The sequence below is a fragment of the Staurois parvus genome, unplaced genomic scaffold (assembly GCF_062004578.1).
Source record: "Staurois parvus isolate SC_StPar_1 unplaced genomic scaffold, SC_StPar_1.0 ptg000813l, whole genome shotgun sequence".
Classification (NCBI taxonomy): domain Eukaryota; kingdom Metazoa; phylum Chordata; class Amphibia; order Anura; family Ranidae; genus Staurois; species Staurois parvus.
This window is the reverse complement of record NW_028318609.1, coordinates 3,209,578-3,223,090: the sequence shown is the minus strand read 5'-3', so window position 1 is coordinate 3,223,090 and position 13,513 is coordinate 3,209,578. Positions and strand designations below refer to the sequence as shown.

At 42.8% G+C, this 13,513-nt stretch overlaps 1 protein-coding gene across 4 annotated transcripts in view; it reads right to left on the bottom strand.

Annotated features, from left to right (window-relative positions):
- The window catches only part of LOC149444142 (uncharacterized), a 114,562-nt gene that overhangs the window by 24,355 nt on the left and 76,694 nt on the right, over positions 1 to 13,513 (bottom strand). For all 4 annotated transcript variants that reach the window (XR_016306552.1, XM_089654899.1, XM_089654897.1 and 1 more), the window contains one exon: positions 6,750 to 6,815. Coding sequence is in view for 3 of the 4 variants with exons in the window: in XM_089654899.1 (XP_089511025.1) it covers positions 6,750 to 6,815 (66 nt within the window). In the remaining variant the exon portion in view is untranslated. The remainder of the gene's footprint in view (positions 1 to 6,749; positions 6,816 to 13,513) is intronic.

The following is a 13,513-nucleotide window of genomic DNA, read 5'->3' as shown; positions in this document are numbered from 1 at the left end:
CGAGTAACAATTCTGTGTCTGTCCCCGAGTAACAATTCTGTGTCTGTCCCCGAGTAACAATTCTGTGTCTGTCCCCGAGTAACAATTCTGTGTCTGTCCCTGAGTAACAATTCTGTGTCTGTCCCTGAGTAACAATTCTGTGTCTGTCCCTCAGTAACAATTCTGTGCCTGTCCCTCAGTAACAATTCTGTGTCTGTCCCTCAGTAACAATTCTGTGCCTGTCCCTCAGTAACAATTCTGTGTCCCTCAGTAACAATTCTGTGTCCCTCAGTAACATATCTGTGTCCCTCAGTAACATATCTGTGTCCCTCAGTAACATATCTGTGTCCCTCAGTAACAATTCTGTGTCCCTCAGTAACAATTCTGTGTCCCTGAGTAACAATTCTGTGTCTGTCCCTGAGTAACAATTCTGTGTCTGTCCCTGAGTAACAATTCTGTGTCTGTCCCTGAGTAACAATTCTGTGTCTGTCCCTGAGTAACAATTCTGTGTCTGTCCCTGAGTAACAATTCTGTGTCTGTCCCTCAGTAACAATTCTGTGTCCCTCAGTAACAATTCTGTGTCCCTCAGTAACAATTCTGTGTCTGTCCCTCAGTAACAATTCTGTGTCTGTCCCTCAGTAACAATTCTGTGTCCCTCAGTAACAATTCTGTGTCCCTGAGTAACAATTCTGTGTCTGTCCCTGAGTAACAATTCTGTGTCTGTCCCTGAGTAACAATTCTGTGTCCCTAAGTAACAATTCTGTGTCCCTAAGTAACGGTTCTGTGTCCCTAAGTAACGGTTCTGTGTCCCTAAGTAACGGTTCTGTGTCCCTAAGTAACGGTTCTGTGTCCCTAAGTAACGATTCTGTGTCCCTAATACAGAGAGGTCTGTCTCTCTTGAATGACCAGAGGCAAATGGAGAATTGTAAGATGGCCGCAATTTATAGATCCACCATTACACAGTGCTGGCTGGCTGGCTGCTGATTGGCTAATGCGATCACATGTCATGAATGAATGCATTATGGGTCAGCGCGCCTTGTCTGCGTGCCTTCCCAGAGATCCCCGCTCCGTCGCCGCACATGTCGCCGCCATTTTTGGAAAAATCGAAAATTTTCCTAATATTCGAAACGAATTCCACTTCGCCGAGTTCGATTCGCTCATCTCTACTCTGGACTCTAGAGCAGTGGAGACGTTCTCTGGAGTGACAATCATGCTTCTCTGTCTGGCAATCCAATGGACATGTCTGGGTTTGGTGGTTGCCAGGAGAACGGTATTTGCCTGACTGCATTGTGCCAAGTGTAAAGTTTGGTGGAGGGGGGATTATGGTGTGGGGTTGTTTCTCAGGAGTTGGACTTGGGCTCTAGTTCCAGAGAAGGGAACTCTTAAAGCGTTAGCATGCCAAGACATTTTGGACAATATCATACTCCTAACTTTGTGGGAACAGTTTGGGGATGGCCCCTTCCTGTTCCAACATGACTGTGCACCAGAAAGGTCCATAAATTCATGGATGAGCGAGTTTGGGGTGGAGGAACTTGACTGGCCTGCATAGAGTCCTGACCTCAACCCAATTGAATACCTTTGGGATGAATTTGAGCAGAGACTGCGAGCCAGGCCTTCTCACCCAACATCAGTGCCTGACCTCACAAATGCACTTCTGGAAGAGATAATAAGTGAAAAACCTCCTGCGCTCCTATCCTAATCCCTACAAACTTACTATAGCTGCCAATATCCAATCATTTACCTGATGAATAAATGCAAATACAAAGAGAAAATGATGTGGCACTATTGCAACTAATATGTGCAATATTGCATATACAGTGGGGATCGAAAGTTTGGGCACCCCAGCTAAAAATATCTTCCACTGTATGTGGAAGATATAAACCACATAAATATCAAAATAAATAATAATATAAATATAATAATAAATATGTAACATATAACATATAATTCAATATGAACCACCCAAGTGCTTCCTACAATGTGAATATGATCTATATAAGATCAAATAAGTGAAAAGAATAAATAAGAAATATACACAAGAAGTGATCAGAATAATTCACACAAATGTGTGTGTGACATAAATATGATATATCTACAGTATAGTGGTGAAAAAACCAGAAATGTCCATAACAGGACTAATGTGCCCAATTGATCCTAATAGGATCTATAACTGATAGTGAACCATCCAACTATTCCAAAAGGGAGTACAATATCTACTGTGCGCCAAAGAAACAGTGAAAAACGCATGAAGTGTCAAACAAATAATGAAAAAACGCATGAATTGTCATGCATCAAGAAATGCTCCCCTATAACAGAGAATTAAAATGAATTATCAAACAATATTCAAAGACCAACACATATATAACCACATGCATAAAGTGCATATATTAAATCACATGCCGTGAAAAAACGATATCACTAGAAACAACGCATGTCACTAAAATTGCGTAAAAACATGTAAACACATAAATAAATGTCCAAATTGATGTAAACCACCATACATTCAATAGAAGTAAACACCCATGAAGATGGGTGAGAAATGTGTAAGGAGGGTATCCACAGGTGACAGAAATGCGCGCTCACCTCCTTGCCTCGACCCACACAGGGTCAAAACACTTCTAGGATCACTACTTCTGGATCCTTCATATATGAAACTCCTTCAGAGCCGTGTCACTCTCTCTTTGGTGCTCTCCCTCTCTCAGGCAGGTTTAAATCGTGGCAGACCTCCTCTTCCCGCAGTATCATGAGATATGGCCAATATGCTCCTTATAAAATACAAGCAGAAGCTCCCATAGTACGATACAGTTTATTAAAAAGAAGTATAGCAAACAGATCTTCCAAAATGCAAACTCACATTTTCCTACATCTTGTATAAGGCATAGATAGGAAATACCTCATGTTCTGAGTGTAGTTGCATGGGTGTACAAAGATGGCGTCCAAACCGGAAGTGCCTCACCGCGTGCCTACGCATTGCGTCACGTTGGTCACGTGACTTCCACAGGGCTAATGGTTAGTTCTGCCACCATTTAAACCTGCCTGAGAGAGGGAGATCACCAAGGAGAGAGTCACGCGGCTCTGGTGGAGTTTCGTATATGAAGGATCCAGAAGTAGTGCTCCTAAAAGTGTTTTGACCCTGTGTGGGTCGAGGCAAGGAGGTGAGCGTGCATTTCTGTCACCTGTGGAAACCCTCCTGTCACCTTACACATTTATCACCCATCTTTACGGGTGTTTACTTCTATTGAATGTATGGTGGTTTACACCAATTTGGACATTTATTTATGTGTTTACACGTTTTTACGTAATTTTAGTGACATGCGTTGTTTCTAGTGATATCGTTTTTTTCACGGCATGTGATTTAATATATGCACTTTATGCATGTGGTTATATACAGTTGTGTTCAAAATAATAGCAGTGTGTTGAAAAAAGTGAATAAAGCTCAAAATCCTTCTAATAGCTTTTATTTCCATACACACAAATGCATTGGGAACACTACACATTCTATTCCAAATTAAATCAGGAAGAACTGCTGTACATCTGTGTTGCATGGAGTCAACCAACTTCTGGCACCTGTGAACAGGTATTCCAGCCCAGGATGATTGGATTACTTTCCACAGTTCTTCTCTATTTCTTGGTTTTGCCCCAGAAACGGCATTTTTGATGTCACCCCACAAGTTTTCTATTGGATTAAGATCCGGGGATTGGGCTGGCCACTCCATAACGTCAATCTTGTTGGTCTGGAACCAAGATGTTGCACGTTTACAGGTGTGTTTGGGGTCGTTGTCTTGTTGGAACACCCATTTCAAGGGCATTTCCTCTTCAGTATAAGGCAGCATGACCTCTTCAAGTATTCTGATGTATTCAAACTGATCCATGATCCCTGGTATGCGATAAATAGGCCCAACACCGTAATATGAGAAACATCCCCATATCATGATGCTTGTGCAACCATGCTTCACTGTCTTCACAGTGTACTGTGGCTTGAACTCAGTGTTTGGGGGTCGTCTGACAAACTGTCTCCGGCCACTAGACTCAAAAAGAACAATCTTACTTTCATCAGTCCACAAAATGTTGCGCCATTTCTCTTTAGGTCAGTCAATGTGCTCTTTGGCAAATTGTAACCTCTTCAGCGCGTCTTTTTTTCAACATTTCAACAGTGGGACTTTGCGGGGGCTTCTTGCAGATAGCTTGGCTTCACATAGGCGTCTTCTAATTGTAACAGTACTCACAGGTAACTTTAGACCTTCTTTTGATCTTCCTGGAGCTGATTGTTGCCTGAGTCCTTGCCATTTTGGCTATTCTTCTATCCATTCCAATGGTAGTTTTTCGCTTTCTTCCACGTCTTTCAGGTTTTGGTTACCATTTTAAGGCATTTGCGATCATTTTAGCTGAGCAGCCTATCATTTTCTGCACTTCTTTATATGTTTTCCCCTCTCCAATCAACTTTTTAATCAAGGTACGCTGTTCTTCTGAACAATGTCTGGAATGACCCATTTTCCTCAGAATTTCAGAGAGAAATGCACTGTAACCAGCATGTACAACATTTGCTGCCTTCCTTCCTTAAATAAGGGCAATAATTGCCACCTGATTTTCAAAGAATGAACAACCTCACTAATAGAACTCCACACTGCTGTTATTTTGAACATGCCCCTTTCAATTAGTGATTCAATTACACAGAATCAGCAGCATACATGTCATGACTGTTGGGTCTGTTGGATTTCTATTATTCTACTACACCTGCTAGTAAATTATTTGCCATGTAGAAATATCATTTCTACCAAAAACAGTGATTGATCAGGTTAGTGATGTCTGACTGCTATTATTTTGAACACAACTGTATGTGTTGGTCTTTGAATATTGTTTGATAATTCATTTGAATTATTTGTCTGTTATAGGGGAGCATTTCTTGATGCATGACAATTCATGCGTTTTTTCATTATTTGCTTGACACTTCATGCGTTTTTCACTATTTGTTTCTTTGGAGCACAGTAGATATTGTAGTCCCATTTGGACTAGTTGGATGGTTCACTATCACATATAGATCCTATTAGGATCAATTGGGCACATTAGTCCTGTTATGGCCATTTGTTTTTTTCACCACTACAGATATATCATATTTATGTGCACACACACATTTGTGTGAATTATTCTGATCACTTCTTGTGTATATTTCTTATTTATTCTTTTTACTTGTTTTGATCTTATATAGATCATATTCACATTGTAGGCAGCACTTGGGAGGTTCATATTGTATATGTTATATATTACATATTTATTATTATATTTATATTATTTATTTTGATATTTATGTGGTTTATATCTTCCACATATATGCAATATTGCACATATTAGTTGCAGTAGCACCACATCATTTTCTCTTTGTATTTGCACTTCTGGAAGAATGGTCAAACCTTCCCATAGACACAGTCCTAAACCTTGTGGACAGCCTTCTCAGAAGAGTTGAAGCTGTTATACAGTAGATGCAAAGGGTGGGCCAACGCAATATTGAACCCTAAGGACTAAGACTGGGATGCCATTAAAGTTCATGTCTGTGTAAAGGCAGGCTCCCAATACACTTGACAATATAGTGCATATTCTCAATGCTGATGTACTGTAGTTATTTGCGAGTTTTATTAGATAATACGCTTTACATCTTTATAATACAGGTGTACCTCAGTTTACAAACGCCTCGGTTAACATAATTTTCGGTTTACGAATGAAAATCCATTGAAAATAATGCCTCGGTTTACAAACTTTTTTTTAATTTTTTCGCAATACAAATTGTATGTCGGTGCCGATTGTTAAATGCAATTGCGGGCTTTTTTTTTTTTCTTCACTATAGCTCACAGAATTAGCTGTCACTTTCCCCGGAGTTAAAGGAAGCTTTGTTTATTTTAAGAAACTAAAAGGAAACATTGTTTCTTTTAACTTGAGGAAATAAATTAAAAAGAAACTCTCTTTTAGCTGCGGGGAAAGTACAACTGAATCTCTGAGCTATACTGAAGAAAAAAAAAAAAGCGGTAATTACATTTAAAAACCGGCACCATAATAAATAAAAAAACGGCATGGGGTCCCCCCTCCCATCCATACCAAGCCCTTTGGGTCTGGTATGGATTTTGAGTCCGATCCATTATGCTCTCCCAATCCACAGATCCGATCCATCCTGCGGGGATCGTCGGCATGCAACCTATACGGGGTGACACCGGACCCGCTCCACAATAAGGTAAGTTGTAAAGAAAGCGGACAATCCCTGCAGGATGGTTTGGATCTATCCTGCGGGAAACCTCGGCTTGCTTTACAACTTACCTTTTCGTGGAGCGGGTACGGTGTCACCCCGTGCAGTCGGTGTCACCCCCCGAACCTGCCTCGGGACGCCACTGCCTTGCTGGCATTTATTGGGAACCTCCTGAATAGGTCTGTGATGTTGGTCCTAGGTAAATACTTCATGCGGATTTGTGCCACTGTGCTTGGATTCTTTTGTATTGCCATTTAATAAGTAGTATGATCTGATGCTCCTGTGTTTTGTTGTGTTGGTTTTACAACAGAGTAGAGTTATGGGAGAGGTGATAGCCCCTTGGGGAGGACTTCCAGATTTTGTGCCTAGTCTCCAATCCTCATGTAGGCAGCAGTATAAGCAGTATAAGGCATGGTTCTTGAACATGAAGTACTGTGTCCCTCAATAGACTCTGAGAAAGTGGTTACGGTGACCACAAAAATTCCATTTTATCTGTGGGATACTATAGATTGTAAATCCAAGGTACAATAGCACTTACCTTTGGTATAGAGTTTTGATTTCGCACCCTAGTTATTCCAAGATCCAGGATCTCTTTGCCCCCAAACTATTAAAAAAAAAAAAAAGAAGGACATGATCATCAATTGTATTACCAATAACATATATACAGTATATATAGTATGGAGCTCATAGGGCGTACAGAGGTCTTGCATGAAATATTGGAAAAGAACATGCAGTTTATTTTTCAACAATATTGTTCTTGTTACTCCTTGCCAGCCCTGTGTATACCCTCTTGTTGACAGCACCCTGGCTGCTTACTGTTCATGCAACAAAAACTGGGATCACCTCCTTTAAACACCATATATACACTGCATATACAACTGTCAAACAAATACAGGGGAAGTCATTGCTAATCTTCTTCTGCAAATGCTAGTTCCTTGGCTGTTGTGTTATGTTGATGCATTTGCTTCATTATACTTTAAATTAGTGGTCTCCAAACTGTGGCCCCAGGGCCAGATGCGGCCCTTTGCTTGCTTTTATCCAGCCCTTGGAGAACTATTTCATCCACTGATACCAACAATGGGCCATTATTCCCCGCCCACTGACACCAATGAAGGGACACAATTTCTTCCAATGACAATAAACGATAGGGCACTGTTCTTTCCACTGACACCAAAGATGGGGCATTTTTTTCCCACTGACGTTGGGACCTTTTTGACTGCCAATGGCCACAGTTCGGCACCCCTAAAATCTGAAGGAAAGTAAACTAGCCCTTTGTTTAGAAGATTTGGAGACCCCTGCTTTAAATCACATGTGCAACAGTGCAAATGAGAGAAAAGTACCAATCTGCATTCTGGTTCTAGGTCATTGATTCAAAAGTTACATACATAGTTAGTCTGGCTGAAAAAAGACAAAAGTCCATCCAGTTCAACCATTTAAAAAAAAAAAAAAGTTATAATCCTATACCCACAGTTGATCGAGAGGAAGACAAAAAAAACCCAGCAAAGCATGATCCAATTTGCTCCTGCAGGGGAAAAAAATCCTTCCTGATCCCCCGAGAGGCAATCGAATATTCCCTGGATCAACTTTACCTATAAATGTTATATCCAGTTATATTCTGTGTATCTAAGAAAGAATCCAGGCCTTTTTTAAAGCAATCCACTGAGCTGGCCAGAACCAACTCTTGAGGGAGTCTATTCCACATTTTCACAGCTCTCACTGTGAAGAAACCTTTCAGTGTTTGGAGATTAAATCTCTTTTCCTCCAGACGTAAAGAGTGCCCCCTTGTCCTCTGTGATGACCTCAGGGTGAATAACTCTACACCGAGTTCACTATATGAACCACTGATGTATTTATACATGTTGATCATATCCCCCCTTAATCTCCTCTTCTCAAGAGAGAATAAATTCAGTTCCTCTAATCTTTCCTCATAGCTGAGCTCCTCCATGCCTCTTATCAGTTTGGTTGCCCTTCTTTGTACTTTCTCCAGTTCCCCAATGTTCTTTTTGTGAATTGGTGCCCAAAACTGAACTGCATATCCCAGATGAGGTGTTACTAAAGATTTGTACCGGGTAATATGATATCTCTCTCTCTGGAGTCCATACCTCTTTTAATACGAGAGGATTTTGCTCGCTTTAGAAACCGCAGCTTGGCATTGCATGCCATTATTAAGTTTGTGATCTACCAGAACTCCCAGATCCTTCTCCACCAGTATTATAGCAACTCCATCCAAAACTTTTTTTTATTAAATAAATATTTCTGTTAAACTTGTATTGCTGTCAATTAGCCACCATTCACACCTGGACAACATGTATTAGCGCATTTTGTCTCACGTTTTCCATGTGACAGTGTAGGGCACCCATGCACTTGAAAGGGCTGCCGTTTTTGTTTAACGCACATTTTAGCCTGTTTCCTTGCCTCATTTGGGGTGACATTAAGAAATAAGGTCACCGCAAGCACGTTGCACTTTTCTGTACATTCCAGAAACACATGCAGAAATGCCTGGTACTGCGTGTGTTCCCGGAATGCAAAGGTATGCATGAGGCCTTACCCTGTTGGAGAGATATCAGCCCACTTCCTGTTCCTATGACAGCAGGACGTGACGTGAGAGTTTGTTACAGGGACAGGAAGATATACAGTAAGAATAACTTGGCAGAGGTTGTAACCCTTCCCTAGTTTAACCTCTTGCCCTCCTGAGGATTTACCCCCCTTCCTGACCAGGCCGTTTTTTTGTGTTACGGCACTACGTTACTTTGACAATTGCGCAATCATGCAACGCTGCACCCAAATCAAATTTACGTCCTTTTTTCCCATAAATTGAGCTTTCTTTTGGTGGTATTTGAATGCCTGTGCATTTTTTTTATTTTTTGCACTTTAAAAAAAAAAAAGTCTTTTAAAAAGGCTGCCAATTTTGAGAAAAACAACAATATTTTTGAGTTTTTGCTATTAAACATGTCCAGTAAAAAAAATGTAAAAAATCAAATTTAGTCATAAATTTACACCAAAATGTATTCTGCTACATGTCTTTGCTAAAAAAAAAAATTGGTTACGTGAAAGTTATAGCATTTACAAATGGTGGTATATATACTGGAATTTTCTTTTATTTTTACTAGTAATGGCAGCAATCAGCGACTTATAGCGGGACTACGGTGGACATTCTGACACTGGAGGGAACTGACTTGGTGTCACTGCCACCCCTAGTGACGCCAATACAGTGATCAGTGCTAAGAAAAAAGCACTGACACTGTACTAATGGCACTGGGCAGGTAGGGGTTAACATGAGGGGCGATCAAAGGGTTAACTGTGTGCAGGGAGTGTTTTACTAGGGGGCTGTATCAGTGTGCTTCACTGAAATCACACTGCTCTGGATGGCTGTGCACAGCTATCCAGAGCAGTGTACCCAAGCTGACAGGAAGGAGAACTGTTAGTAAACAAAACAGTCTTCCTCCCCATCGGAGATCTTTGGAAATCACCAGGGGCCGGCGGGTAATTACCAGCCAGGATACGGTGATTGACAACCGTGGCCGCGAATGGCGGCGCAGGTAGGGCGTGCACCCCCTACTCGGAAATGCAAAATCACGTATATATACACACATGATTTTGCACACCCGTGCCGCCCTATAGCAGTATTTCTGCTAAAGGGCGGACGGGAAGTGGTTAAAAAATAAAAATAATTTTGTTGCAGCCTGTGTGTCCACAATGGAGATATTTTCCATCACTTTAGGCTCTAATGAGCAGGGCACTCTGTTTCCTACTGTATTAAATTGTATTGTAATTGTAGTATACGCCCTCATGTTGTAAACTGCTGCGCAAACTGTTGGCACTATATAAATCCTGTGTAATAATAATAATAATTTATGTTCCAACAGATAGTGAGGAAAATCTATCCCAAATGGGCCACAGACTGCAAAAAAAATGGTTTTATTTCTTTATACAGCCACCTACAGGATATTGTGACACTAGGAAGCAAGAAATACTTTAAGCCACCCATATACTGTAACTTCCATCTCTAACCATAATGCCTCTGCTATTTGCTAGTGTCATAAGAGAACGAATGTCTTTTCTTCAGTTCTGCTAGACTTTGTATTCTTATTCTTTTTCGTCTGGTAGCGCTACTCCTGCAGGAGCCATATCATAGACTGGGTCCTCTGTTCTTCTGCTGAGAACAGTCCCACTGACACACCAGGTTAAGCAAACGGATACTGCACTGCTATTGGGAGCACAAATATAGACACCCTACATACAAATTAGGTTCAGTATCAAAAAGCAAAACACCAGACTGATTAGTAGTAAATAAACCCAATATGTTGTCATGGGTTGCAGTAAATAGCAGTATGCACATAAATTGGTGAGTAAACAATCAGGTTAAATCACATGTTCACTGGGCTATAGCAGCATAGAATGGAGTTCTATGCAACTAGATTGGAGTAAACCTGGTAATCCACAAAATCAGCAATAAGTATTGAAATTAGAAAATATTAAACAGCAATGAAAATCAATATTGCAATAACACCTCTGTAAACAGGCTATAACCACTTTAGAGTGCACTCTATATATGAATGTCAGCAATGAAATGTAAGATTACCTAAAGGGGTACCTCTTACTATGGAAAATAGGCAAACTTCTTGTGTAGAAACTATCTGGGTGAGCAGTCTTTAGCCCTAGTTCTTCAGCCTGCTAGCGCTGGGGCCCAGTCTTTATGGTGAAGCACATTAGTACAGTGCCAGTAAAGTCTGCACGCAGTACATAATTCTGTTGGTTAGATGGCCAGTCCTTATGTGCCTAATCTCTGCTAGCAGCCACAGGTTAATGGCAGCAGTATCTTCTCACCAGTCCCAGAAATACAGCAACAGGGTCCCACTGTTCAGATGTCAGCTATAGCTGGCGGCACTGATTGTTCAGCAAAAACCTGACAGGCTGGTTGTACAAAAAAGTCAATTGACAACTGGTCTACAACCAGCCTGCCCATACATGGATCAACATTCCACTGTTCCCTTCTTGCCCCTTTTTTATCCATGTATGGCTGGCTTAACTCTGACTACTGGGCCCCCATCAATAAGTGAACCTGAGGTGCTAATTGCCATATCTGATTCAGATTCCTCACAGCGGACTCCTGCAGTGGTGGTTATGAGCAAATTCATTATGAATCAGATTTACAAGGGGTTGTTTCTAACTTGACTAATGCAGAATACAGTACACTGAATTTGGAGGATCAGCCTGCTGTTCTAGACCTAGGGTCTTTTAGGGCTCTTAGAGCTCCACAGACATTCCCAGTATACTTGGTATTTAAAACATTCCTCTATGAGCACTGGAAACAACCTATTCTCCTAATCTCCTCCCAACAATGTGAAGGAGCTTTTTCCATTTGAAAAGAAAATTATTGCCTAGTAGTCTTTGCCCACTGTAGACCCTCCAGGTCAGCGGTTCTCAACCTGGGGGTCGCGACCCCTTTGGGGGTCGAACGACCATTTCACAGGGGTCGCCTAAGACCATCGGAAAACACATATTTCCGATGGTCTTAGGAACCGAGACACCGCTCCTGTCTCAGGCGATCTGTGGGCGGGATGATATGCTGCCCCTGTAACCTGGCCACACCTCCGGGATCACTCAATAGCTCCGCCTCCTCGCCGCTGATTGGCCACCGGAACTAGCTCAGGAGAGGCACACAGGCGGCCAATCACCGGCGAGGAGGTGGAGCTTGGAGAGGAGGAGCCGAGCGGCAGCGCGCGGAGATCGAAGAAGATCGAGGGAGCTGCAGGAGCGAGTGAAGAGAGAGGCCAGAGAAGGAAGACAGCTGACAGGTAAGTGCAAATTTTGCTGCAGCAGCCAGGTATGCAGGCTGTAGAAGGGAGAGGGAGAGAGCGAGCCCAGGCTGGAGCAGGAGTCAGCAAGGTAAGTATCATTGGTGTCAGTGGAAGGGATAGTGCCCCATCATTTGTGTCACTAATACCAACGATGGGGCACTATTCCTCCCCCCACTGACACAAACGATGGGGCACTATTCCTCCTCCCACTGACACCAATGATGGGGCACTATTCCTCCCACTGACACCAATGATGGGGCACTATTCCTCCCACTGACACCAATGATGGGGCACTATTCCTCCCACTGACACCAATGATGGGGCACTATTCCTCCCACTGACACCCACAATGAGGCACTATTCCTCCCACTGACACCCACAATGGGGCACTATTCCTCCCAATGACACCCACAATGGGGCACTATTCCTCCCACTGACACCCACAATGGGGCACTATTCCTCCCACTGACACCCACAATGGGGCACTATTCCTCCCACTGACACCCACAATGGGGCACGATTCCTCCCACTGACACCCACAATGGGGCACTATTCCTCCCACTGACACCCACAATGGGGCACTATTCCTCCCATTGACACCCACGATGGGGCACTATTCCTCCCACTGACACCCACGATGGGGCAGTATTCCTCCCACTGACACCCACGATGGGGCAGTATTCCTCCCACTGACACCAATGATTGGGCACTATTCCTCCCACTGACGCCAATGATTGGGCACTATTCCTCTCACTGACGCCAATGATTGGGCACTATTCCTCCCACTGACGCCAATGATGGGGCACTATTCCTCCCACTGACGCCAATGATTGTACACTATTCCTCCCACTGACGCCAATGATGGGGCACTATTCCCCCCACTGACACCAATGATGGGGCACTATTCCTCCCACTGACACCAATGATGGGGCACTATTCCTCCCACTGATACTAATGATGGGGCACTATTCCTCCCACTGATACCAATGATGGGGCACTATTCCTCCCACTAATGCCAATGATGGGGCACTATTCCTCCCACTGATACCAATGATGGGGCACTATTTCTCCCACTGACACCAATGATGGGGCACTATTCCTCCCACTGATACCAATGATGGGGCACTATTCCTCCCACTGATACCAATGATGGGGCACTATTCCTCCCACTGATACCAATGATGGGACACTATTCCTCCCACTAATGCCAATGATGGGGCACTATTCCTCCCACTGATACCAATGATGGGGCACTATTTCTCCCACTGACACCAATGATGGGGCACTATTCCTCCCACTGACACCAATGATGGGGCACTATTCCTCCCACTGACACCAATGATGGGGCACTATTCCTCCCACTGACACCAATGATGGGACACTATTCCTCCCACTGACACCAACGATGGGACACTATTCCTCCCACTGACATCAGTGATGGGGCGCTAGTCCTCCCACTGCAAAATTACAGTTATGAAGTAGCAATGAAAATAATTTTATG